The following is a 26,461-nucleotide window of genomic DNA, read 5'->3' as shown; positions in this document are numbered from 1 at the left end:
TCTTTGCTCGATGATCCACCGCTCGAGTCTTTCCTCCAACTCGGGCCACCTCGTCTTATGTCCGCGGAAACTCAGCTGCGTCTTCTTGACCTGTCGGAGCTTGTTTTCTAGCTTCCTCCACTTGCGAACCATCGATTCATTAATCTTAAATTCTCTCGCGGCTGCTCGATTTCCATGTTCCTCCGCGTAGCTGATGGCCTTCAGTTTAAACTGTGCTTCATAAGTGTGTCTCTTTGCCATTTTCAGGGTTGTTAAAACAACGATGTCCTGCATAATGCACATACCTGTTCTTTTATACAGGTATGTGCGATTGTCCCGGTATATACGATCAACGCCCACACTTCACCCTTTAACGTTCTCATGGTGTTCTCTACTACGTCCTCCTTACAACACACAGGGCGCACTGCGCTATAGGGCGCGCTGCACTTTTTAAAGAAAATCTAAGGCTTTTATGTGCGCCTTATAGTTGCGAAAATACGGTACACAAGGGAATTGCAGTTTGTGGACTCGCCTGTTGTCTGAGCACGATTCCAAAGTGCACTGTGGCTTTATCTATTGAGTTATGTGTTGTTGTGTATTGCTAACATCCAGAAAGGGTACTAAAGCCACCCCCACCCTTGCTAACCATGAGCTGACCCAGATTTACCAGTGGGTGGCCTCTTCCCAGTTTCATAATCGTAGTACAGCCAGTCTGTTAAAGGACATAATTTCAGCAGAGTAGATTGCGTTTATTTGTCTGTTAAATCCTGTTATGTCTCATCAAACTGCAAACATGTATGAACAGATTCCTTGGGTGTTAACTTGAGGCATTTTTTCTGGTGTTGTTGCTACAGAAGTGTCATCGTGGTTAGACACAGATTTTAAGACTCGCTTGGGAACATAGTCATTTTATACGAATGATGTTGGGATATGACATTTTTTCATTTAAAAAGATACACTGGTCTTGTGGCTTATATTATAAGACACACCCCTAATTTATTTACAGGGCAGCTTAAGTGTATTGCATTTGCATTGTACATTTGTGTTTTCAATTATGTGATTCGGTCCTAATAACAGAAATATGGAAAAAGAAATGGTTAACCTGTAGTTTAAGAAAGCACTTATTGTTGATGTGCTTCAGGAGCTCAAATAATGCTTTGAAGTTTTGAGACCAAATTTTACATTTAGTCTATATTTCATTTTACCTTAAACTTGGGTTTCTTTGCTTGGTTTTCTCTGGGCTGACAGTCCAAACTGGTTTAGGGCAAATGAACCAGCCAAGAACACTTACCGGTAACAATATAATGTTAGTCCACTTCCAAACTGAGTTGGGTGGGATTTCTTCTCTTTTCATCTAATCACTGCTTAGCTTTCATAAATATAACAGCATAACTACAAATAAAACTCATCTGCTCTTGATAACCATTTTAATGTTATGGACTTAAGTGTGAGAATGCAGGGAGTACACTGTGGTCAGTCAAGCCGTTTAAGTGGTAGTCTGTTGTTTTTATCCTCGTTGACACATTCTGAAGTCCTTTCAAAAGAAAAGGCGGACCCACAGAAGAATATGGCTAAACACAAATGAAGTAAAGTTCACACTGAGTCAATGTTATTCACTAGAATATTCCTTAATGTCATGTTTGGCTATAGTATTTGCAGTTATTGCTTAATGACAGCATCAGTATTTCTGTATGGCTAGTTTTACCTTCGGGAGGAGGACCTGGGCAAGAACAGGGCAGAAGTGAGTCAGGCCCGCCTGGCTGAACTGAACAGCTATGTTCCTGTGACTGGTTACACTGGACCACTGACTGAAGACTACTTGACCAAGTTCCAGGTATAAATTTAGCATAAGAAAACTCCCTAGTCATTTTACCATTTCGGAAAGAGTTTTTAATTTTGTCTTATTTTGAAATCTAGGTGGTAGTGCTGACTAACTCAACTCTGGATGAGCAGCAGACTCTAGGAGAGTTCTGCCACAGCAAGGGAATCAAGCTGATTGTTGCAGACACTCGTGGTCTGTTTGGGTAAGATTAAGACTCTGTTTAGTGTTCACATGCAGTGCATCCGTCAGCATCTAATGTTTTTGTGCTGTAATTTCTCTTTTGTAGTCAACTTTTCTGTGACTTTGGAGAAGAGATGATTGTGTATGACACCAATGGAGAGCAGCCATTAAGTGCTATGATTTCCATGATCACAAAGGTTAGTCTTGGTTCTTTTATCCCCCCTGACAATGCTGATTTTTCTTTTTAACTACTACCTGCTTTTTAGGAGTAAATTAAAGCTTCATGGCAGCTGTGCCTGAAAAGTTGCACATTTTGGTTTCCCCAGGACAGTGCAGGGGTCGTGACATGTCTGGATGAAGCTCGTCATGGCTTCGAGAGTGGAGATTATGTTACGTTTACTGAGATTCAGGGTATGACTGAGCTCAATGGTTGCAAGCCGGTCGAAATTAAAGTTCTTGGTAAGAACACACGCTTTTTCTTTTCTTTTTTTTTGTTCCACCATTGAATACATTTTGGTCACTCTGTTATGAGTTTACAAGTTCATGCAATGTCCTGTATTTTACTAGGTCCATACACCTTCAGCATCTGTGACACGAGTGGCTTCACAGATTACATCAGAGGAGGAATAGTTTCCCAGGTTAAAATGCCCAAGAAGATCAGTTTTGTAAGTAGCTGCCGTTTTGCACATGGCATTACTAGCATGATCTCATTTCCACAGATGGTGTAGTGTGAATTCTCATGGTAATACCAATATAACCTTACCATCTGGCATTGCTGTCACCAGTGGAAAAGCCCAGCTTCACTACCTTGCGTTTCTTTCCCTGTTCAGAAATCTCTCTCCTCATCGCTGGCCGAGCCTGAGTTCCTGATGACAGACTTTGCCAAGATGGAGTTTCCAGGACAGATGCACCTAGGCTTCCAGGCTATCCATGCCTTCCAGAAAAAACATGGCCATCTTCCAGCACCTTGGAGCCAGGTACATATCACTCATGATGGTGGGATCTTCTTGGAAAGGGGGAACCACTTTGATTAAATGCTTGTGCTAAAATAAAATAGTTCCGCATAAAAAGTGCAGCACAACACAGCAAAAATAAAGTCTGTTTATAGTTAATATTTTGTAATTTACCGTGAACTGTGTGCATTCCAGGCGGATGGTGAAGAGCTATTGGCATTGGCCAAAGACGTGAACTCTGCTCAGACTGGGTCGGCCAAACTGGAACAGCTGAATGAATCTCTTATCAAAAAGATGTCATATGTTGCTGCTGGTGACCTGGCCCCTGTCAATGCCTTCTTTGGAGGGCTGGCTGCACAGGAAGTGATGAAGGTCAGTGGAAAGCTGTATGCAAATTGAAGATGAAAGCTTTGTCCCTACAATATTAAGTGTAGTTGTTCGTTATATTAAAGAAAAATCTATTTTAATCAATAATAATAATCTAATCATGATTAGACGTGTTTTGAAATGGAGAAGGGTTTCCTGTATTTCATGTGCTGTTTGATGTTTTAGGCATGCACAGGAAAATTCATGCCCATAATGCAATGGCTGTACTTTGATGCCCTGGAGTGCTTGGCTGAAGAGGAGGGATTCATGCTCACAGAGGAAGAGTGTGCCCCTGTAGGTGTTCAAAGCATATTCAAAATGCGAGTACTGAATGTAGTTGCAATAAATGATGGTGCTAAATTTGTTATGTCTTTTTCTCCAAGAAAAACTGTCGATATGATGGACAGATTGCAGTGTTTGGCACCAAAATGCAGGATTTGCTTGCCAAACAGCGTTACTTCTTGGTGAGTGTCAGTGTAAAAGTTCTGTTGCCTTCTTCAATTTCCTGTTACTAGGAAGTTTTAAAAAATAAGGTTGCCAGAAAAATGTTGTGCAAAAGACAAAAACTTAGAAATACCTTTATGCCACTATAAAATACTATGAGCTAAAGTCTGATGAAGAATATTTCTTGGTGCTGTTCTCAGGATGCTAGGGGAAATGGCTCTTATGACATCTTTAGTGGTAGTGTTTATCTTTTTGCTCTTGTGCCTAAAATTGTCCAACAGAAAGTTCATTCTTGTTTGAATGCTCGGTTGAGGTTTTTTTTGTTTTTGTTTATTTATAATTTGATTTAATTGCACAGTGACAAAGAACGCTGGCAGTTCTTGGGATATTCATGGACAGTTATTTACTATTTGAGATCGTGAGTGAGATGGTGGCAGCTGCATCTAAGCCAAAATATATCAGCTGTTAGTTCTTTGTCTCATAATTGGCACAATAGTGTATCGACACTGCCATGTTAATTGAGTGCCACCCACCATGTCCCAGTGCATGTCAGAGCTGTTGGGTTTAACCTTTCTGGTGGGAATCCGGCAAAAAGGCTGTCAGCTTTTCCCACTAACCATAAGCATTTCTCTGACAGTGAGTGACACGTGTAAATGGAAGGTTCAACTGTATGACGACCCATTATAGCTTTATTCACAAATTTCTAATCCTTCCAGGTTGGGGCTGGTGCCATTGGTTGTGAGCTGCTGAAAAACTTTGCCATGATTGGACTGGCTGCTGGGGAGGGAGAGGTCATTGTGACTGACATGGACACCATAGAGAAATCCAACCTCAACAGGCAGTTCCTCTTCAGACCTTGGGACGTTACGGTCTGTATCATCTTAACTCGACTTGTTTGATGAACTCTATTGATCGATGTTTCCGCACAGCACTCTTTATGGCTTTCCTGTAACACCGAAGTGCACTTATAGATTATGTTTTGTATGTTGATAGAGGCAATTTAAACTTCTGTGTGTGTGTGTGTGTGTTTTCTTAAAGTTTAAAAAGTCAAAGCAAATTTACCAGCTCCTAACAAACTGAGACTTGAGAGCAGCTGTACCTGTAGTATCACTAGACTACTAAATGCTAGTATGCACTATCAGTTAATCTGAGGTTATCTGATGCCCAAAAGAAACTGATGGGAGGAACCCTCACATGACGTAAGCTGTTGGACACCAATATTTTTAAAGGAGTGCACATTTTGTTGTGTCCCTGGAAAAGAAAGCATTAATGTGGACAGCAGTGACCTCTGTACAGAATGTCTCCTCTGATCTTTGTTCTTTTGGTCACCTATGATAATGTTATTAGTGCGTTGACTGTTTAGTGTGTGTGTGTTAACAGAAAATGAAGAGTGACACGGCTGCTGCTGCAGTGAAACTGATGAACCCGGCAATCAAGATCACAGGTCACCAGAACAGAGTGGGCCCTGACACAGAGAGGATCTACGATGACGACTTCTTTGAAAGCCTTGATGGAGTTGCCAATGCACTGGACAACGTTGATGCACGTAAGAGATGATGAGACATTAAGAATAACTGCTTAATAACTAGGGGGAAATGGATTCAGTAAAAAAAGTGCGTTTTCCTCTAATGTTCAGGGATGTATATGGATCGGAGGTGTGTGTACTATCGTAAACCCTTACTGGAATCAGGCACTCTGGGTACCAAAGGCAATGTCCAGGTTGTGATCCCTTTCCTCACCGAGTCCTACAGCTCCAGTCAAGATCCACCTGAGAAGTCCATCCCCATCTGCACCCTCAAAAACTTCCCAAATGCCATTGAACACACGTTGCAGGTTAGTATATGCAGAGCCGGAGAGTCTCAGAGTGTGAGACTGGCCAGGCAGGATCAAATCTGACGCTTGGAGTCAGCGTGGCCCACAAAGTAGTATTGAGAACAGCCATACAGAAACCTTTGTGTTAATCTTTACTTTAAAGGCTCCACCTGGTGTACCAACTACACAATGCACACATGTAATAGATGAGTTAATCACTTCAGCACTATATGCTTCAGAGAATTTTATTGCATTACCGGTTTCTTCATATGCTTGATATCTTCATATAGGGTTTTGTTTTTTTAATAGCACTGTGTGTGGTTAGTGTGTCACAGTGTGAATGGAACTATTGTAGGTTTACCAAATATTTCGTACTTCTATTATTGAACTGCTGTCCTTGTGGTTCTTTCTGTGCAGTGGGCCCGCGATGAGTTTGAGGGACTATTCAAACAACCCCCAGAAAATGCCATGCAGTACCTCACGTATGTCGCTTTTCCTTGTCTAATGCAATCACCTGTCAGCATTTTACTTGCCTATATGCTGGGCTCCTTTCATCGTAGAAATTCTTCACTGATAAAGTTACTTTTCATTAGTGGACAAATTTCCTCATTAAGTCTCATAAGTGTTTGTGGATTGTTGGTAATTCAGTACTTATAAACTTGTACAACTTGCCTTTCAACTAAGAATCAATCTTGTAAATGTCACAGCCCCCTCTTGGTTCTCGTGGCGCCATTGAGCTGTCTTGTAAAATCTAACCCAAACCTCATGCTCGAAATAATTCATAAAATCAGCCTGCAGAGTAAATGGTTTAAAAAAAGACGACAGCTCTTCACATCGTCGAAACTAGTCAATGAGGTTTATAATTTCTGTTCTTGCAGAGATCCTAAGTTCATGGAGCGTACTCTGAAGCTTCCAGGAGCTCAGCCTGCGGAGGTGCTGGAGGCTCTTTATAAGAGTCTTGTCACAGATTGCCCCCAAAACTGGGCTGACTGCGTAGCTTGGGCTCGCAACCACTGGCAGTGTCAATACAGCAACAACATCCGCCAGCTACTGCACAACTTCCCACCAGATCAGGTACAAAGTGAAGGTGCTACGAGATGAATATCAGTTTCTAACCGTTATTGTCTGATCTTGGTTTTACGCGTCTGTTTGCAGCTATAGTTGCATTGGTGGTATTCATTTCAGCAACAAGAAAAGTGTTGTCATTTTTCATACAGTATTAGAATATTATTCAACAGATTATATGAAGATGTAACTTCTGCAATGGCCACACGTTGTCTCTTGTCTTCTGTTGTTGAGCTCTGTGCAGGTCGGCTCAGTGACACCAAATTTAGTGAGAGGTGCTGCTGTGTGTTACAGCACGTGTTAGCACAGAGTAGCATAGCAGCTGATAATCAGATTTTAGCTTGTAGCATGAAAGTTGTCACAAACATGGTAAACCATACTCGGACCGTGATATTGGTTTTGAACATTTCTAAAATCGTTTGATGGCAGACAAATGATTTTAGTAAGTCACAAAAACGTTGTCATGATTAAGAGACTTTTATATAAAAGTAAACTACTTTACACTCTTGTGTAAAGACAGTTTGGGGCTTCCTGTGTACTTATTCATGCCAGTTTGTACATCTCATTTCCCCTGAAAAGCCATTTATAGATGGTGGGCATACATTAGAAACAGCAGAAATTACATTTAAACTTCAGCTGAGTCAAACGGCAGTTTGAGTTGCTGCGTATCTATTGCACGAAAGGCTGCCTAGTGGCTCAGTCAGCAGTACTGACGCTGAACCACAAAACCCTAGTTTGCATCTGTAGTTTCTCACCCCCTTTCCTGTCATTTATCCACGGTTTCCTGTTTAATAAATATGCAATTGACACACAAATTACAAAATGGACATGAAAGGTTTCCATTATAGCACTTATACATTCATCATCTGTCTTTTAGCTCACTAGTTCCGGTGCTCCCTTCTGGTCTGGCCCAAAGCGATGTCCTCACCCGTTAGAATTCAGCACTACCAATGTAAGTGTGCCGCTGTCATTTATAAGCTTAATATTACCCGAGTCTAGTCCAGCCAGGCTCAAACTAATGAATGTTCTTGTTTTCAGGAGCTGCATATGGACTATGTTGTGGCAGCAGCCAACCTGTTCGCTCAAACATACGGCCTGCAAGGCAGCACCGATCGTGCAGGTGTGATCAAGATCTTGCAGGATGTCAAGGTGCCCCCTTTCACCCCACGTTCAGGAGTTAAAATCCACGTCTCTGATCAGGAACTGCAAAATAACAATTCCTCTATTGGTATGTTCACATGTGGTTGTGTAATAAAGCATATTTTGGGGGATGTTACATCAGCTAAGAGTTGTTTGTGAATCTTGTACGGAGTCATGTGTCATTGTGGATGCTTTGACAGTAATGCAACCATTGATCTTGTGATTATGCAGATGATACCAAACTGGAAGAGCTGAAAGCCATGTTGCCTTCACCAGAGTCCTTCCAGTTCAAACTCACCTCCATTGACTTTGAAAAGGTAAGGCGTCTCCTTTTGTCAGCTTTAATGAAGATAAATAACATTTGTTTAATTTATTACAGTTGCCAGTAGCAAAGCTAGTCAGTGGCATTGAGGACTTTGTTCTTTTTATCTGAAAGATTCAATAAAACACAGCATCTGGCTTTGCAGTGAGGCCAATTGGAAACCTAGTCTGTTAATAATAATGAGAGTAAGAAAGTATTGTTTCCATAGCTTTCAAGGCTAACTCTGCTTAGATGCCTTTAAGTGGTGCACTGCCAGAACATTGTAACTCTCACGCTAGAATTTCAACCTATTAATATAACTTGAATCAACACTACTGGTACTTCTGGTTTGTAATGGCTGTGGCCTATATGTTAACAGGATGATGACACCAACTTTCACATGGACTTCATTGTGGCAGCCTCCAACCTGAGAGCAGAGAACTACGACATCCCCCCCACAGACAGGCACAAGGTAAGAAAACAGACCCAGCTGCTCTCACACTGGTGTTAATTGGGAAATGTGCCTGCTAATAGTATTCGTTTTGTAATAGTAATGAAAAAACATTTGAGAGTGCACTCTGTGGAAACAAACAACTTAAACTCAACCTCAGAAATTTACATTTTGCTTTTTCTCTATGTGCACTATAAAGTTTGGGGGTGTTTTTGTTGTTGTTTGGTTTTTTCCTTCATCGCTGTCCTTTTAATCACCAAACAGAGCAAACTGATAGCTGGTAAGATCATCCCTGCTATCGCCACTACCACAGCAGCAGTTGTCGGCCTAGTGTGCTTGGAGCTCTTCAAGATTATCAAAGGACACAAGAAGCTGGAGTCCTACAAAAATGGCTTCATGAACCTGGCCCTGCCTTTCTTTGCCTTCTCTGAACCCATTGCTGCTCCAAAACACAAGGTAAGCAAATATGTTAATTTGCTGAGATTTTAAAAAGATGTGCACGATGTCTGCGCTGTAGAGAAATGTTTGACTCCAGTATAATAAACTCCTGTGATGATTAAGCCATGCTAATACTGATGCACCAGTCAGATGCATTTTGCACTGCCTGGGTGTAAGTGAGTTCAACTTGTCTTCTCACACTGATGGCATCAGTGTGTGCTGAGGAGAAATTTTAATGTAATAACTGGTTTTCTTATTGAGCTTATAATTAAGATCTCTTAAAAAAATATGTATATACTTAAAATACATTTTTTCGCAGTACTATGAAATCGACTGGACGCTGTGGGATCGCTTTGAGGTCACAGGACTGCAGCCCAATGGGGAAGAAATGACACTCCGACAGTTTCTGGATTACTTTAAAGTATGTTGAGCTCATGGTTTGGTCTTTGGTTGCTTTTCTCCACACTGACATGTTCTTGCCATACAATTAACCACGATCTGTTCTGTTCTGTATTAGAATGAGCATAAGTTGGAGATCACCATGCTTTCTCAGGGAGTGTCCATGTTGTATTCGTTTTTCATGCCTGCTGCCAAACTTAAAGAGAGACTGGACCTACCGTGAGTGCACGTGCATACACCTGCTTCCTCATTTGCATGCTGGAATTTTAAAGCTTGTATTCACTGGTTTTCTTTCTGTGTCCTGCAGTATGACGGAGATTGTGACGAAGGTGTCCAAAAAGAAGCTGGGCAAACACGTGAAAGCCCTGGTGTTTGAGCTATGCTGTAACGACCTTTCAGACGAAGACGTGGAAGTGCCCTATGTCCGATACACCATCCGCTGAGCTCCGCACTGAGCCCACCCGCAGGAGGGTGGGAGTTACAGGGGGGAGATGGGGGTGTTCTGAGTGAGGAGCTAAAATGGGGATTGGGGGTGCGTGGGTTGATCCAGGTCAGCTGTATTGGATCAATCAGTATTTTTTTAGGCCTGTGGTTTGTGTAAACCTGTGCCTGAGTGTACATAGCCCCAGTAAGCTGAATTAAGAATAACTGTATATGTTAAGAATCCAGTTGGTTCTTGGCTGTGGGAACAGGGGTGTCACTGGAGGAAGGGAGCATGTACACTGGACATCCTGATGTTTCTCAAAAGCACCAACCTCTTGAGTGAATTGATAAGCCTTAGTGGTCTCTTGGTACTCCATATCCCAACCAGTGTCCCTAAAAACCATCACTCTTATTGGCCTTCAGCAGTAATGGAGGTTTTTGTTTGATTTTTAGGCTAATCCACCTTCTTCCCTCCACTATACTTGCTCTCTCCCTCTTCCAACCTCTGTCTCATAGACACAGTCCCACATTAGTTTCTTTTGTTTTGTTTTTTCTTAACATATGCACCTAATTAATATGTAAAAGGTCAGCCCAGGAGACACCAATAAGCCCAAGCCTTTCCTGACTGGATATCTGACTATCTCACACCACCTGAATACCCCTGCCAGTGTGAGGTACCCCTACACCCTCATTAAACCCACTCTGTGGCTTTGGGAGGGGTTCGTGCACATGACATTGGTTTTCTCTTTCTCATTATATTTTATGTGTTTTGTTATTTTCTATTTTATTTTTGGGTGGTTGGACAGAGTTTCGGCGCACACACGTGGTAGATCCTAAACTGTCTTTCTACTTTGTTAACTCCAAATGACTTAACTGTAAGAACAGGGCAACGAGATGTATCTTGAAACGGGAGCACTTAGTGTGATAGTGAATAAAGATGTAAAAACATACTGAAGAAGACTGTGTGGTTATTTTTGTGTCTCTCACACACACACACACACACACACACACACACACAGTCAGTGTCATTCAGCAATGTTAAAGTGTCAGAGGTTTGTTTTTCCTGTCTGACCTGTTTCGTGTTAATGAGAAGTTTCATTATTAAACACATCCGGGAAATGCTGCCTGAATACCAAGATACCAAATGACAGTGACGAGAGTAATCAGATTTCTTTTTTCTTCCCCTTTTACTCCGCGTTAAAGTAAATCGTCTGTGATGGCGTTTTGAATTTATAAATGTAGGCAAAGGATAATTTTTATTTTTTTTAAAAGGCAAATGGCTGTAGCTAATCTGTGCCACACAGGAGGAAGTATGTCGTTAGGTACCTTAGTGTGTGAAGTGCTCTTAGTTTAAATACACGTTTGATACGTTTTGTGTAAGGCTTTGAACGCTCCTCCCTGACGAGAGCGGATACATGAATGTGTGCAACTCTAAAGGATGTGGTCGACTGTGAGATGAGGAAGAATGTGAGGAGGAAGGAGTACACTGAACTCTCAACACGCTTCCTGCAAACAACTCGCTGTAAAGGACCCAAACAAAGAAGACGGGTGTAAATTTGGATTATTTGACCATTTGTGATTTTGAGAATGTGTCATGATTTGGTAAAGATGCACTGAAGAGAGAAACGATGGAAGTGGAGGAGACTGGTGAAAAAAGGACTTCCTGGTACGGTACCTTTTGCATTTATTATGCTTCCACCTTGGGCTGCTCTGTTACAAATTGGTGCTGAAAAATATCCCTGTTGATTAATCGTACTTCGTGTTCTAAGTGTGAATTTTCTGTGTTTGTCACCAGCATGATTACAAAACTTACATATTTGTACGACATGTGGAACCAAAACTCATTTTAATGTACTTTTCTAGAGCGCGGCACATAAACAAGTCATTTGAATGTACACTGCCTACTTTAATAAAGTGTCATTTTGAATGTATCATACAATAAGATATGTTCCCTGTATGAATGTTTAATTTGTGCCCAGTAAGAGCTTTTCTTCTTTTCAGGTCCGGTGTGCCAGCAGAGGGACACTCAGTCCTCTGTGATCATGCAGGGGTAAGCTGCCACATCGGCTTTGGTTCTTGCACCATCTTTTTCCTGCATTAAAAACTAACGTTTAAAAAAAATTCATTATTGTCCTAAAAACTAGTCCAAGAAACTCACTTTCATACACTGCTGTCTTTAGAAGAAGAGAAAACAAGACCCGGCCCCTGAACCTGTGATCAGAATCTCAGAGGTGAGTAAGAGACTAGACGCATCGATGCTGCTGCTTCATGTTCATTTCTCTGTTTCTCTGTAACGAACGGAAGTTAGTCAACCTTACCTTTGTGACCACAATGCTGAGTGCAGAACTGACGGGAGATGTGAGCGCTGCGTTTGCAACCATGGAAGTTTTTGCAAGTCTATAAATGGAGTTTGTCTCATTTTCTTAAATTCCAGCTTATCTCGGTTTATTTTCACCTTTCAGATATTCTCTTTTTTTTTTGCCAGCTGTACATTACATCATCCATATAATCCGAGGCTTTTTATTGATGCTATTAAAGTGTTGCTTGCAATTAAGACACAGCTGATGTGGTTAGTGTGGCAAAAAGAAATAGGCAGACATCTTGCAATTTCACTATAGAGGCACACTTTCAACCTTCTTCCTCTTTGAAAGACACACAGGAAATGAGAGATCTGCACCATGCAACATCTCGCCTCTCACCATCTTTGTCTTTCCACTTTCCTGAACTCGCGTGTACCTCGAGTTGATTTTTAACTTTTTAACATGTTTCAGGACGAGGAGGGAGAGGATGAGTGTGAAATGACGTCCGACCTGAAGGAATCGGAGGTGAGGTGTTCTGCAGATGCCAGATTTGTGTTCAGTTGTTTTAAAATCCTCTTGTGCACAGTTAGGTTTGAATGAATGAACCACAGCTTGTGGACTATTTTGTGCAGATCTTAAAAATGTTTTTTTGGTTCACTTCAGGAGCCCAGCAATAAGAGGGTTAAACCTGTGGCAAAGTCCAATAGCCTGACAGGTGTCTTAAACCCTGTGAAGACCCCTGCTCTGAAGCGCATCGGCCAGTCTATTTCGGTAACAAACACACTCGCAGTCCAGTCATACAAAGTGACCAGTGAATGAGTTTTGGGGTTTTGTATAACAGTCAGCTGCTCCTCTCTGTTCTCAGCGGTCTATTAGTTTTCGTACAGAAGCTCGACCTTTGCCCACAGCCCCCCTGCGTTCACGGACAAAGGCCTCCTCGTTTCCACGTCGCCGCAACAGCCAGTGTTGGAGTGACACTGTGGAAAGTCACGATCTGACTGCAAAGGAAATCAAACGGCAAGAGGTGCGCTAAACAAAAACCTCGTTATTAAAATACCTTGTTACTATAGCAGAATGTGTTTGGGGGCCTGTATATGGGTCAAGTTGTGTGGCTGTGGTTGCCGTGTAGGCGGAGTAACTTGTACCTACTCTTCATTTCTGTGAAGCTGCTCTTCATGGGTATTATGAAAGAGGATGTGAGCTGGCACTGAAGGCTCAACTTCCTTTATTGAACAATCAGCTGTGAGAGCTCGTGTTGTCTATTTAACTGACTTCTTATGCAACTCAACACACAGTGTGTGCGTGTGTGTGTGTGTGTGTGTGCGTGTGCCGATATCTTTGTTATCACACTGGCAATAACGTGCGCATTGGTTAACTATTTTAAATGCCCTGCAGGTCATATACGAGCTAACCCAAGGAGAGAGACAGCTCATAGAGGACCTCAGTTTGGTTAAGAAGGTAGCTGCTCAACCTGAACAACACATTTAATCCACTTACATGCAGGCTTTCATGTGCTAACTGCCCGGGTCTGTTCCCAGGTGTACTATGAGCCCATGTTGAAGTTGGACATAATGACAGAGAGTGAGCTTGGACAGATCTTCGGTACTCTGGACTCACTCATCCCCCTCCATCAAGGTAACTTTGTTTTTGTGCAGCTTGTGCTGCTATCTCGAGCTCCACTTATGCATCAACACGCCAGCTCATTTCCTGAATATGAAATTCAGGCAATGAGGTGAAGTCTTGATAAAGTATAGGTTGTTGCAGTTCAGTGTAATTACATCACAATCTGAAATAGTTACAAGTAAACAGGAGCAGGTAAAGTAGTTTTGCAGCTCATACCATGTACTACATGTTATCTAGGTATAATTTGAATTAAAGGCTCATTAAAAAAGAAATAAAAGCTTCTACACTGCCCAGCCCTGAAAACAAACTTCATAAAATGGGAAGTTGTATTTTTTTAATTAGTTTTTTTAGAAGTGCCGTATTTTTATGCACACTACTTGTTTTTGAGCTGTAGTGAAATAAGGTCAGCACAACTTGGAGTATCCTGTTTTCTTTTAATTCATATCAGATCTGCTGACTCGTCTCGAGCGACTGAGAGGATCAGAGAAAACGGTTGGAGAGGTGGGGCCAACTTTAATGCACTGGGTGAGTGAGAGAAGAAACGTCAGCCTTCAGCTTCTCTCTGATTTTCCTTCTTAATCTTAACGTAATCTAACTTCTGTCTTTATGCATGTTTCCATCTTTCTTTTCCTGCTGACTTCACCTTCTTATCTCACTGCTGCGCACTCTTCCCATGCTTCTCTCTGCAGTTTCCTTGCCTGGAGGCGTATGTTACATATTGCTGTAACCAGGTGGGAGCCAAAGCTTTGCTGGACCAGAAAAAGCACGAGAAAAGAGTGGAGCACTTTCTGCGTCTGTGTCAGGAGTCCTCGTTCAGCAGGAAACTGGACCTGTGGAACTTCCTGGATCTTCCTCGGAGCCGTTTGGTCAAGTACCCTCTGCTGTTGAAAGAGATACAGAAGTGCACTCCGCCAGACCACCCAGATGAAGACACGCTGCCGGATGCTGTGAGTCGGGCTCCTACACAATCATTTACATCTGCAAGCATGTGAGAGGATTCACAGTTTAATCAGTGCCAGGTCTGCAGCAGCTGCAAAATACTGAAATCCACACTTATCAAGATGGTTGTAAGGTGTTGCTTTTAAATATAAAGCCTATAATTATAACACTGATTAGTTTTATTTTTACAGTCTAGTAAAGCATCCTCTTTTGTTGCATCAGATGCTGTAAATCCAAATTATTAATATTCACACATTTCTATCCATCAGTCTTCAAGTACGTTAAAATACAGTATTTCCTTCCCTGCGTTGCACAACAGTGCCTCCAGATGGCAACAAGGCCAGTTATTAATTCTTACCAGTATATTCACTAATCTGGCTCATCACTTTTACATTTACAGTTTGCAAAAGCAAATAAAAACTCCGCAGTTAGTGCTGCATTTAAGATGCCTGCAGTCTCTTTAAAGTTTCCTTTGATGGCGTTTGAAAGAGGATACTGTTGACTAAACAAATTATCACACCAAACCACTCATTTAAATATGTTCTAAATATTCATAGTCATACTCTCTTGGCTCCAGCCCAGAATTTTAGCCCTACAAGAAGCAACAGGAGGAAAAGGTGTTGATGACATATTAAAAAGTCTTGGTTCTGTTCAGTTGGAGTTGATCCAGAGCATTGTGGCAGAGGTGAATAAAAAGACGGGGGAAGCAGAGTGTCAGTTCTACAGGCGGGGCCTGTCCTACCTCGAAGAGGGCCAGAGAGTGCCAGAGATCCAGCAGTCCCGCTTCATCTACTGCCATGGAGAACTCAAGAACAATAAGGGCCAGGTAGATGTTGTTTACTGGTCTTCACACTTTCAGAATCCAAATGAAGAGGCTAAAGTCATTTAAGGAGGGCAGAAGATGTTGGCTGTTCAGATTTGAGTGCTAGAAAGTTGGCTTCTCTGCCTTAGAAACTGTGTCAGCACATTTCTCTTGATCACTTGTCCCCCGTCAGCGGCTGCATGTGTTCCTATTTGAGCTGGTGTTGGTGCTGACGAGACCAGGAGAGGACAAGGACGGTGGTCAGGTGTTTAACGTGTACCGGCAGCCTCTGCCCAATGCCTTGATAAATCTGGAGGAGATCCCAGACGGCGAGGCTGCTGGAGGGGGCACCTTCAGAGGAGCCTTCACAGGGGGAAACGATAAAGGTAATATGATCGCATAATCTGCATACTTTATTTGTTTCGTATTTGCTGGTGAATTCTGTGACACAAACAAATGTCAGTAAGCCATCCCCTGTGCTCTGTTTTAGCTGCAGTGAAACTTTCCGCTCACCTTCCTTCTCCCTTCTCTTCTTTCCATCTTCTAGTGAAGAATTGTTTCCGCGTGAGCAGCAGAGGGCGCGCCAAAGCTCACTCGTACAGCCTGCAGGCCAACGACTCCTTCAGCAAGCAGCAGTGGATCACCTGTCTGCGCCAAGCCATCGTCCAGTCACGCGACAGGACAGCCCACACCAGCCAGTCACAGTTGTCTCCTCACCACGATCCCGCCCTGTATCACATAGCCGAGCTCAGCCTCAGCTCGGACACAGAAATGGCAGACCACACCAGTCGCTGACTGTCAGACTGAGCGGCACGTGTACATTGACTGTCTGCGAATGATGAATGTGTTTAGATATTTTCAGCGATATTAATGTTCTTTTTATTATTTTTTCCTGTCTGCAATTGCAGTGATTGCTGTATAAAGTGAGAACAGTACTGAATGTGAATTTACCAAAGAAAAAAATTTGTTTTTGAGTTTGTATAATTAATAAACTGACACGTAAAAGATTGTTGAGGCACTCGTGGGAAAGTACACAAAGACAGGTCTAAGTATAGCCAACAAGATCTACAGAGAAAGGATTAGAGCTGATTATCCTCCACCCCTCCCTCTCGCACTCTCCATCTCCCTCCTTCTCTCATTGACACCGGTGACAGGACAGGGGCGAGGTAGACTTTCAGCTCTGGCCAACAGGCACACGGTGAAACAGTAGACGGCCCCTTATGCATTTTTAACAGCTCAGCAGATGATGGGAACAGTTTGGTTGGGACAGTTTGTCCACAGATAGAGTGACCAGGTGAGTCTGCACCGCTCTGTGTGTTTGTTAGTCCTGCTACATTTGACCGGCTTTATTTGCAAAGTTACTTTGTTTGCAAATAAAGTGTTTACGAGTTACCTCCAAAAGTCAGTAACCTTTGGCATTGCTTAGATCTCAGGAGACGCCTCGTGTGTGTGACTGGTGTGTCATTGATTACATAACCGAGTGTTTTAATGTGTTCTGTTGAGCTGAATCCAGCTCGAGTGATATTTCCAAAAATGCTTTTAAAATTTGTTTTAAACGTGACATGTTCATGTGTGGATGCAAACTTTCTGTGCTCTCGTGCGTGCCGCAGTAACGAGACAGTTGTGTAATGGATCAGCTTCATCTGCTTATGAGACGGGTTTAGCGTCAGAGACGGTCATTCACAGAGTACTTGTTCTTTTTTCTTCCCTTCAGCTGCAAATGTCATTTTTCTGAAAAGGAAAAAGTTCTTCATCATACTTCATTCACCAAAGAGCTGGATTACATGTCTCGTGAGACAGATTAGGCCTGTGTGAGACCACCGCGTCCTGCTCACCTCTGAGTCTGAATGTCAAATAAATTAGGAAGAACAGCTTTCCCCATCTCAGGCGCAAACCATCTGGCTAGGATTTCTTTGGGAAGGCCACCTTTCTATCTCGGGACCCATTCTGTTAGCGACTTTAGCCGGTTACTAGTATAAAAGGATGCCTGGAGCCAGCAGTGTCAGTGGGGAGGGCTCTTGTGAAGCTCTGTGTCGGACCCTGGTGTCTCAGAACGGCCTCCAGAGAGAGACGACCGACATCTCCCAGTCTGTCCTCTACACATCGCTGATGGGCCTGCTTCTGGTCGCTGACAATGAGGTGTGGACAACATATGGCGTTAATATATCCTCAAACTTTTAAAAGCTCTTAAAGTGAAATTTTACCTGAGAAAAACACAAGCACAGACAAAGAAAGGTGTGAAGTTAAGGGAGAATACACATCAACACATGTTTAAACACCTGTCAGCCCTCGTTGGTCTCTAATAGGATGAACTCTCGAGGCTGACCTCCTTTTAGTCTCTTCTGCTATGCTAATGAGATAAGAAAGCTAAATCTGTCCTGCCAAAGTTAAACACACACTGACATGGCGGGGTCAAGGCAGACAGTCACATGGAGTACCAGCACATCCAGAGGTCACGTAGTAGGACACACACTGTGTGTTTTGAAATAAGTGAACAGTGCTCTGTATGGTACTCGCAGATCCGACAGATCTGTGGTCATCGACTTCCTTTTGTTTTTTACATTTCAGAAGGAGCAGCTCACCTTAGGAAGAGGCAGGGCTGGCCTTAGAAACGTAGGAAACACCGTAAGTAAAGATGACAGATGAAACTCTTAAAGGGCCTCTGAAATGAACATTATTTGACATCACTCTCCCTTTTTTCTTTTGTTTTGGACCCAGTGTTTTCTAAATGCAGTTGTCCAGTGTTTGTCTCACACATGTGGCCTGCGGGGCTACTGCCTGCTCAGATCTTACAAGCACGAGAAGTTCTCCAAAGAGGAAGCTAAACTGATGGAAGGTGCATTTCCTCTCCTTCCTGTTCTGTCTTGACTGTCTCTCCTGCGTCAGAGTTTCATGTTTTCTTCTTGTTTCTGTTTTTCTTGCCATGCCAGCTTTCTCTAAGGTGCTGTCGGGCCTTTGGGATGTAAATGAAGGAGACAAAGTTGTAAATCCTAGACAGTTTTACAATGTATTCACAGAAGCAGTGCCTTACTTCAATGGTTACAGGTGAGGATATGGATGTGTTTTGTGGGGGGGTTCTGTTTCGCCTTTCCTCGAGGTTAACAACTTTTTTACCACTTATGTGTAAACTGTTAAACTCCTTCTCTTGTTCCACTTGTACAGACTTTTGATTCTTGTGAAGAACTAGTTGCTAATTTTTCTGCGTTCACCACAGTCAACAGGATGCTCAGGAGTTCCTCAGGTTCCTACTCGACAAGCTGCATACCGAAATAAATCGCAGACCATACGTTAGACGAGCCGGGAAGGAGCCCGAACAAAAATTTGCTAGGTTTCGGTGTGTATGCTAAAATGAATAAATCTGTCCTTAAAACAGTGATTACCTGCATGTGAGCACGTTCTGATCATTTTTCTTATCCTCCCTTAGAATATCTGAGGAGGCGGCTGTCATGTGGAAGAAGCACTTGGAGAGAGATGACAGCATAATTGTTGGTGAGGAGAGCCACTCCAGTCAAATTCATCCATTATTTTTATCCCCGTTAAAGCAGACCGCTGATCATTCTGGTCCCTGCAGATCTGTTCTCAGGCCAGCTGCGGAGCTCACTGCATTGCTCAGTCTGCTCTCACTACTCCAACACGTTTGATGTGTTCTGCGATTTGTCACTGCCCATCCCCAAGAGGAGTTCTACTGGGGAGGTCACGCTCAGGGAGTGTCTGGACCTCTTCTCTCAGGAGGAGAAGCTGGACAAGGAGAATTCGCCAGTAAGTTAAAGCGATGATTGTCGAATCTCAGCAACTGTCTGGATCAGCAATAGTGTGATTAAAACATATCGACACAGACACTGTAAGCAAGGAGATGATTTAACAGTTTTGATCCATTTATGACCTACACATATCATTACGTTTTTGTCTTTAGTCCATATAAAGATCATAACATATAGATGTGTGAAAGAAGTCAAATGGCTTGAACAGTAAAGCTACTTTCAGCTGCTCTCTTATTTACATGGGGGGTAATAACAGCAGGTAGCTCCAGATGTGGCAGATGTTTTTACACTTCCTGTCACAAGCCCAAAGGGATTTGTGTCCCCTCCCGGGATCAAACCGGGGAGTTGGGTAAACTGCTAGACTCCGAACGACTAATACAGTGATCTCATCAATATGAAAACATTTCAAAGAAATGCAATCATCTGGCACAAAAAACCATTTAATTTCATAAACAGTGAGGCAGATGATGAGAATTCTTGAATTTCTTTCTGTCATAAGAACGTCCAACTTAAGTGCATCTTAGTTATTAGTGGCTCACTAAACAACATTGCTCATTTGTACTTGATATATACGCCGGACCCTGTGTGCATGTGTAAGGTATGTTGTGTTGAGGTGTGTATATGTGTGTTTATACATTCTTCAGATGTGCGAGAGGTGTAACAGGCGTACAGAGTGCACCAAGCGGCTGTCTATCCAGAGGTTTCCCCAGGTTATAGTGATCCGTATCCTTGGCAACAACTCTTCCACTTGTGATGCTTTTAGGCGTGTGATTTTTATCTGCACAGATGTGTGACGCTAAGAATACTTAACAGTCTCGATAAGATCTGAACCGTTTCACGACGTCAAGGTGGTCCATCAGTAAAAGCACTATATATGTGTCCTTCCCACTCACCAACCTGGACCTTGGACCATACGGACCTGTCGACTGTGGTAAGAGAACCGAGCCTGTGTGATCCATTCATGCTGTATTTTCAACAAAAGGAGTGCAGCTAAAGGTTGAAGCAATAAAATGTGGAAGAAAACCTGGGCTTTTAACTTTTTGACACAAGTAGGTAGAGCGCACTACAAAACCGTTTTAAGAGCTTGCTTTACATGATTTTATTTTGACAAATGGCTGGTGAGAGAGAGGAAAAAGAGAGTTAGAAGAAAAGGCATAAATCAGCTGCAAAAAAGGTTTTTAGCTGTGAACTATGAATCTGTTGTTTTAAGCATAGGGAGGTTAACATGATGATTCACTGACTCAAACCATGCATTGTAATAGAAAATAAAGGAATATTGGGATATACGCAATCATATCCTAATTTAATCGCTTGCAACAGAGATTATTCCATAAACTGCACATCTGGAATTCTGACACAATACAGTTCTGAACCCTGGATTAAGTAACTCATTGTATTTATGTTACTATATAATTCTGGATCTATGTTTGTCCCCACAGGCTCAGTTCTGTATGATTTATATGCAATATGTAACCATGCTGGGACAGTAAACATGGGACATTACACAGCCTGCTGCTTAGATGAAAATGGCTGGTGCTTCTACAATGATTCCAGGTGAGATATCATTTCGTTTTACACACAATATATACATATTTTGACAACTGTACATCAAAGGTGGTCTATATGTTTGAGAAACCCTGTTTATTCTGTATTAAGATATGTTTGCATAAACCTGAAACTTTCCCTTCCTCTGCCCATTGACAGTGTGACTCCACTCACAGAGAACCAGCTTCAGACCAATCAAGCCTATGTGCTGTTCTACCAGCGCAGCAACAGCACCGCCACCGTCAGGAAATAGACTGGCTGCCAAGCAGCCAATCAGAGCAACTTTACCTCCAGTGTCCATAGAAACAAATAGACAGCAGTATTGTGCTCTGACATCGGCAAACTTCTCATACTCGATGAGCTTACCCTCAAATGAACTGAGGAGGAGGAGGAGAGCGGCCATGCTCAGTCTAACAGGGCTTGAAGACATGGTCCTCCCCCTAAAAACCGTAGAGATGCTTTTCAAGTGTCTCACTAAGACAGCTCAGACAGACCATAGCCTTAAGAGTCTCTGTGCCCTAGTTCTCAGGCATGAGCGAGTGACGTGCTTAGAATGATGCAGAGCTCTTAATGTAATACAGTCACGACTCATGCTTGTTATGATATTGTGCAAAAAAATTTTTGAGTTGGGACATACAAATATATGCAAAAGACTTGTTCCCTTGGGTGAAATTACAGTTTGTGGATTTTTGTAAGTGAAAATACATAAATAAAAGCCCTGCAGAAATCTCTAAATAAAATGAACCTTTTTCAAATGTCAATCTACTTTTTGTTAAATGTAAAAAGTTATGCAGCGGTCATGAAAATGTTCAGTGAATAATTACGCATTTTATTTCAGGTGCCTGTCAAAACACTCGAGGTCATCTCACACAGAAGAGTTAAAACTATAGTAATAAACTGACAAATACCCATCAAGCTAATAAACAAAATCTACAATATGCAAAATTGTTGAGATCAGAGGATTCATATTAGAAGACCATCAGAGTGAATATGCCACTTTTAAAGAAGCGTGTCTGGTGGGATGGAATTCCAAAGGTGGTGAGCAGAGTACTGAGGCCTCTAGACCCCATGGTAGTCAAATGGCGGGGAATGGACAGTAAGAAGGAGGGAAGAAGAAGAGTGTGAATTGTTTTGCTGATGTGCAAAAGTTCAGAGAAGTAAAGAATCTAGAAATCAGTACGATTTTTAAGTGGAGCTGCTGAAGAGCAGGTGTGATGTGATTAATGGAAGGAGTTCTGGTGATGGTGTGAGCAGCAGAGTTCTAGACTTGCAAGGGAAAACAAAAAGAAAATCGTTACAGCAGTTAATGTGGGACGTAACCATGGTGTGAACAAGTACCGCAGTGTTATTAGGTGTGAGGAATGGACCAAGGTGACTGATGTTACAAAGATGAAAGTATGAGGATGCCTGAGTCAAGAGGGAGGGAGAAACTGAGGAGTTGTCAATAGGGAGGGTAAAAAATTACATTTATACATGATGGATTTGTTGCCAATGAGGAGAACCTCAGTTTTATTAATGTTCAGTTTGAAAAAAGCTGCATTTGATTTGAGTCAAATGCAGAAGGCTGTGGGTAGGAGAGTAATGGTAGGTTTGTTAGACAGGTAGAGTTGCATACAATCAGCAAAACAATGGAAGCTGATATTCAATTTATGAAGGGGTCCCAGGACAGATTCTTGGGGGACACCAGTAGTAAATGGGATTTATACATTTTTTTATTAATAAACTGAGTGCTGCTGGAGAAATAGGATTTAAAACCCAAGTTCAAATAGGATGAGCATGGTTAGTCAGCTGGGGAGACTAACCAGACTGGAATGGTGCATATGTACAAATGCATTCATATATACACACCCATTTTGTGTGTATTCAAACTATAAACATACTGTTCACCTATGGTGATTATGGTCACCATAGGTTGACATTCCTATACAAATTAGTAGTCCAGTACCTTAACTTAATTAATGAATTCGCACAGTTCGGAGAGAGCAATGTCCTTCAAACAAAATACCCAATTTTGCTGAAAGTAATATGGATTTGCCCCAGATTTCAACAGATCCTTCTTTTGCTCATGCGCCACCTCCCCGTCAACTTTCATAAAATTCAGCTGGGTTGTTTTTGCGTTATCTCGCTAACAAACAGATAAACAAACGGCCACCTATGTATTATTCCCCGTCACACCGGTTTTTACTTGCGAATGACGTAATAGTGCGCATGTGTACTAGCGGTGGGCGGAGTTTTCCAGTCGGTCAGGAAGAGGAGAAAGGCGTACAGAGAAACACCAAGGTAATCAAATTCTCTATATAACGTATAAACTTTAAGCCGATTCTTGTTTCAGGCGCATAAATATGGCTGTGATGGGATGAATACTGTAGTTATAATTTAAGAGAGAGGATTTTGAATGACAATAATAAAACTCATAGGAAGCACCGCTAGCTTTCCTGCTAGCAAAGGCTGGTTTGACAGGCCCCAGACTGGAGTAGTCGGGCTTTTAGTAGGAATAGGAATGTAGCACGGAAACGTTTGAGTAATTGTTTCTACACCTCAGTGGCACCTCCGCCTGTTTGCCATCGGTTCCGGCTTTAAATGTACATAGTAATGTAAGCTAGGAACTATTTGCCAAACTGTACGGTTAACGAGACCTCTGCGCGTTACCAGCGATTTCTGATGTATTTTTGTGCTAGATGTCAGCAAAGGGAAACTGTAAGCGAAGCATCGGAAAATTTTAGTCCTATTTAGACTGCTTATTTATTAATGCACCTCAAAGTTGTGTTTGTTTTTAACTGGCGAGTATTGTCTTAGGATGCGCAACAATGTTTTCAACTCTTCCATAGATGGCTGCTATCAGAAAGAAGTTGGTGATCGTCGGTGATGGTGCGTGTGGGAAAACCTGTCTCCTCATCGTGTTCAGTAAGGACCAGTTCCCAGAGGTCTACGTACCCACTGTGTTTGAAAACTATGTGGCAGACATTGAAGTGGACGCGAAACAGGTGAGAGGGAATGATGGTTTGCAAATAATTTTGATTGTAATGCTGTGGGTGCTTGTATGGCATTTAAATAAAAGCAATTGCCCTCTTTAATTAGTTGCTAATGGACCGGTACTTGGCACCTTTCTACTCAATTTGAGCATTTGAAGTGATTTCTGCCAGTCTAGTGACATTTACTCAATCATACATATTTATCTAACATTCGTTATCACACTTCAATGGGTGCATCGGGGGCAACTCATTCTTCAATATCTTGTCTCAGGATGCTTCAACACATCATGTTGTGGTCATCAGACTAGCTGCTGCTATACCATATCTAGTCTGTCTAACTAATCTAATTATATTATTGTCATTTCTGCCTTTGCTTTTCTTCTTCCGTAGATTTATCCAGTCATTTAACTCTGTTACTCTCTGTCTTTTCAGGTAGAGCTAGCACTTTGGGACACAGCGGGTCAGGAAGATTATGACAGGCTGAGGCCCCTGTCCTACCCAGACACAGATGTTATCCTCATGTGCTTCTCTGTGGACAGTCCTGACAGTTTAGGTACCATCTGAGCACCATCCATACTAGTAAGTATTGAACCCCTTGATGTATGTAATTAATTGCTTTTTCATTCTCCTCACTGTAGAGAATATTCCAGAAAAGTGGACTCCTGAGGTGAAGCACTTTTGTCCAAATGTTCCCATCATCCTGGTAGGAAATAAAAAAGATCTGCGCAATGATGACCACACCAGACGAGAGCTAGCCAAAATGAAACAGGTAAATGTGGTGGCTTCAGAAAATTCAGCTAAACAAACAAGTTAAATCAATAAAATAATATTCAAATGTAAACTTTCTTTGTGACATGTGTCCCCAGGAACCAGTCAAATATGAAGATGGCAAAGAGATGGCAAACCGCATCAGTGCCTACGGCTACCAAGAGTGTTCTGCCAAAACCAAAGATGGTGTGAGGGAAGTCTTTGAGATGGCAACTAGAGCTGCGCTGCAGGCCAAGAAGCGTAACAGGAAGTCCACCTGCCTACTGTTATAGGCACTGGGAGCAGAGGGGGCTGTCCTTAAGCACAGATAGAGAGGACAGGCTCCACTGAAATTTGACAGGGGGGGATATTTGGGGGTGGGGGAATGGGAAAGAAAAGTTATGCAGATGCTCAATTTCCGATCACCCGGTTACCCCTAGCAAAGTGGAGCAGATCTGAAATGATTCAAAAGACCACACACACCATGGTTTTTGGACTCTTAAGTTGTGTGCCACTTTTCTTGCATCAATTTAAGTACAAAAGAAAAGAAATCTAATCTAGAAGTTTGCAGGGCAGGTTATGGGTATAATTTGAAGTTGACTAGTTCAAAACAGGGGAGCAAATGTGCCATGATGGAAATTAGGAGAGAAAAGGTCGATAGAAGGCCAAAGACACTGAGAACACAAGAGAAGTCAGAAAAGGACATGATTAGGTTTGAATTTAGGCCATCTCTAAGTAAATTTTACACAGTATCGCCTACATGTAGTGCCTTGAGAGTGATGGTTGTTGAGGGGTGGGGATTCATAACTTAGGGTATTATTTGTCATTTGTAAGAGTCCACACCTCACATTTGAAGGCTTTCTCCCTGTCACTGGCTTGGGTACTTCAGGCCCATTTTCTGACTCAGGCGATATGCAGGGGTATGCCTAAAGTTAGATTGTATGAGATATTTTCCCATACAGAATTACTTACCTGTACTTTAGAGTGTGTGTATGCATTTGTATGGTAGTTTGTTTTTCTCCAGTGCAGCTCTGCATGCAGTGAATGTGTGTATATTTGTGTGGTTGTGTATTAACATGTGTCTACGTACTGTATGCATGGAAAGGCCGTCTGTGTCACTGACCTTAACCCCTGTTTTCCATGCCAAAGTTACCCTCCCCCCCAATGGCCACATTTCATGGCTCAGGTGGGTAATGAAATTAACAGCTACTCAGAGTGACATAGAAACCTTCACTTTACTGGAAGACATCATACTATATAGCCAGAGGCACAATCAGGTTAAACACATGAGTTTTTAGGACCTTTTTTGATTGTGTTAATCAGTGGGTCAAATCATAAGTGGTGTAGCTGATAAGTTTAATATTCTTTCAGATAGATGGTAGGCTTATCTTATCACTATATTATCTGTTATGTACTGTATGTCTTACAAGGCCTTGTAAGGACATGGTAATGTTGTGTACTTCGAGTTTGCCTTTTACTCCATTCTCCCCATTCCCCTCTTTACTGATATTGTCATTATTGTACTATATAACTTTTTATTGTTGATGCCTAATTTACTTCATATATTTTAATCATTTTACTCGATCCTGTTGTTATGGTCAGCTTATGTCAGTTAAATGATGAATTGTAACCGCTGTCTCATTTAATTAATAGAAAGTCAAGGTCAAGGGGCTGGGCCAGAGTATTTTGAGGGTGGGTTGCTAGAGGGTTTTTTGTTTGTTGTTGTTGTTTTTTTTCGTTTTTTTCTTTACTGTGATATGTATGGGTATTTCTGGATTTTTGTTTTCATAAAGCTGGTATTAGGGTTATCTGTTTTAAGGTATTTATGTGTTCTTTGATTTATTCATTTATTAATATTTACCATTTCCCTGTCTTTTTAAATTACTTTCCTGTTTTTTTTTTTCCTAAAATAAAATTGCACATAACATGTCTATATATCTGATTGTTTTGTTTGTTTGTTTTTTGTTCATATCAACTCTAATATATATAAATACATTTG

General features: G+C 41.9%; 4 protein-coding genes across 5 annotated transcripts in view; all 4 read left to right on the top strand.

Annotated features, from left to right (window-relative positions):
* The window catches only part of uba1 (ubiquitin-like modifier activating enzyme 1), a 16,736-nt gene extending 6,008 nt beyond the window's left edge, over positions 1-10,728 (top strand). For both annotated transcript variants that reach the window (XM_005732487.2, XM_005732488.2), the window contains exons 5-26: positions 1,679-1,813; positions 1,897-2,003; positions 2,088-2,178; positions 2,308-2,440; positions 2,549-2,646; positions 2,812-2,958; positions 3,130-3,306; positions 3,487-3,594; positions 3,684-3,764; positions 4,461-4,613; positions 5,125-5,290; positions 5,381-5,577; positions 5,974-6,038; positions 6,435-6,630; positions 7,499-7,573; positions 7,660-7,849; positions 7,993-8,078; positions 8,442-8,534; positions 8,778-8,969; positions 9,271-9,372; positions 9,469-9,569; positions 9,658-10,728. In XM_005732487.2, coding sequence (XP_005732544.1) covers positions 1,679-1,813; positions 1,897-2,003; positions 2,088-2,178; positions 2,308-2,440; positions 2,549-2,646; positions 2,812-2,958; positions 3,130-3,306; positions 3,487-3,594; positions 3,684-3,764; positions 4,461-4,613; positions 5,125-5,290; positions 5,381-5,577; positions 5,974-6,038; positions 6,435-6,630; positions 7,499-7,573; positions 7,660-7,849; positions 7,993-8,078; positions 8,442-8,534; positions 8,778-8,969; positions 9,271-9,372; positions 9,469-9,569; positions 9,658-9,793 — 2,829 coding nt within the window. In that variant the 3' untranslated portion in view covers positions 9,794-10,728. The remainder of the gene's footprint in view (positions 1-1,678; positions 1,814-1,896; positions 2,004-2,087; positions 2,179-2,307; positions 2,441-2,548; positions 2,647-2,811; positions 2,959-3,129; positions 3,307-3,486; positions 3,595-3,683; positions 3,765-4,460; positions 4,614-5,124; positions 5,291-5,380; positions 5,578-5,973; positions 6,039-6,434; positions 6,631-7,498; positions 7,574-7,659; positions 7,850-7,992; positions 8,079-8,441; positions 8,535-8,777; positions 8,970-9,270; positions 9,373-9,468; positions 9,570-9,657) is intronic.
* A 471-nt stretch (positions 10,729-11,199) lies between these two features.
* Positions 11,200-16,444, top strand: arhgef3l (Rho guanine nucleotide exchange factor (GEF) 3, like). Its single transcript, XM_005732486.2, has 13 exons — positions 11,200-11,439; positions 11,775-11,823; positions 11,954-12,004; positions 12,545-12,598; positions 12,737-12,844; positions 12,939-13,097; positions 13,469-13,531; positions 13,612-13,708; positions 14,145-14,221; positions 14,386-14,643; positions 15,291-15,461; positions 15,631-15,823; positions 15,985-16,444. Exons 1-13 carry the CDS (start codon positions 11,402-11,404, stop codon positions 16,230-16,232), a joined length of 1,566 nt encoding a protein of 521 aa, XP_005732543.1. The 5' UTR covers positions 11,200-11,401; the 3' UTR covers positions 16,233-16,444.
* Positions 16,445-16,514: 70 nt separating this feature from the next.
* On the top strand, positions 16,515-21,490 carry usp21 (ubiquitin specific peptidase 21). The gene is made up of 12 exons (XM_005732485.2): positions 16,515-16,731; positions 17,152-17,576; positions 18,006-18,062; positions 18,156-18,273; positions 18,368-18,482; positions 18,652-18,771; positions 18,862-18,926; positions 19,009-19,196; positions 19,843-19,921; positions 20,022-20,129; positions 20,638-20,752; positions 20,903-21,490. Exons 2-12 carry the CDS (start codon positions 17,421-17,423, stop codon positions 20,994-20,996), a joined length of 1,215 nt encoding a protein of 404 aa, XP_005732542.1. The 5' UTR covers positions 16,515-16,731; positions 17,152-17,420; the 3' UTR covers positions 20,997-21,490.
* A 1,443-nt stretch (positions 21,491-22,933) lies between these two features.
* Positions 22,934-26,430, top strand: LOC102199655 (transforming protein RhoA-like). Its single transcript, XM_005732484.2, has 5 exons — positions 22,934-23,023; positions 23,572-23,727; positions 24,148-24,268; positions 24,354-24,484; positions 24,582-26,430. Exons 1-5 carry the CDS (start codon positions 22,952-22,954, stop codon positions 24,753-24,755), a joined length of 654 nt encoding a protein of 217 aa, XP_005732541.1. The 5' UTR covers positions 22,934-22,951; the 3' UTR covers positions 24,756-26,430.
* Positions 26,431-26,461: the final 31 nt, after the last annotated feature.

The sequence above is a fragment of the Pundamilia nyererei genome, unplaced genomic scaffold, assembly GCF_000239375.1.
Source record: "Pundamilia nyererei isolate P.nyererei 1_Seehausen unplaced genomic scaffold, PunNye1.0 scaffold00047, whole genome shotgun sequence".
In the NCBI taxonomy this organism is placed as follows: domain Eukaryota; kingdom Metazoa; phylum Chordata; class Actinopteri; order Cichliformes; family Cichlidae; genus Pundamilia; species Pundamilia nyererei.
Note: the sequence above shows the minus strand (reverse complement) of the source record. Positions and strands in the feature narration are given on the sequence as shown.

Bases quoted from the DNA above. Each gene is read 5' to 3' on its own strand.
- arhgef3l (XM_005732486.2), top strand. From the start codon at position 11,402: ATGGAAGTGGAGGAGACTGGTGAAAAAAGGACTTCCTG. The intron at 13,709-14,144 runs GTAACTTTGTTT...AATTCATATCAG, and splicing joins ACTCATCCCCCTCCATCAAG to ATCTGCTGACTCGTCTCGAG. The intron at 14,222-14,385 runs GTGAGTGAGAGA...TTCTCTCTGCAG, and splicing joins GGCCAACTTTAATGCACTGG to TTTCCTTGCCTGGAGGCGTA.
- usp21 (XM_005732485.2), top strand. From the start codon at position 17,421: ATGCCTGGAGCCAGCAGTGTCAGTGGGGAGGGCTCTTGTGAAGCTCTG. The intron at 18,927-19,008 runs GTGAGGAGAGCC...TGGTCCCTGCAG, and splicing joins AGATGACAGCATAATTGTTG to ATCTGTTCTCAGGCCAGCTG. The intron at 20,130-20,637 runs GTAAGAGAACCG...TTGTCCCCACAG, and splicing joins ATACGGACCTGTCGACTGTG to GCTCAGTTCTGTATGATTTA.
- LOC102199655 (XM_005732484.2), top strand. From the start codon at position 22,952: ATGTGTACTAGCGGTGGGCGGAGTTTTCCAGTCGGTCAGGAAGAGGAG. The intron at 23,728-24,147 runs GTGAGAGGGAAT...CTGTCTTTTCAG, and splicing joins TTGAAGTGGACGCGAAACAG to GTAGAGCTAGCACTTTGGGA. The intron at 24,269-24,353 runs GTACCATCTGAG...TCCTCACTGTAG, and splicing joins GGACAGTCCTGACAGTTTAG to AGAATATTCCAGAAAAGTGG.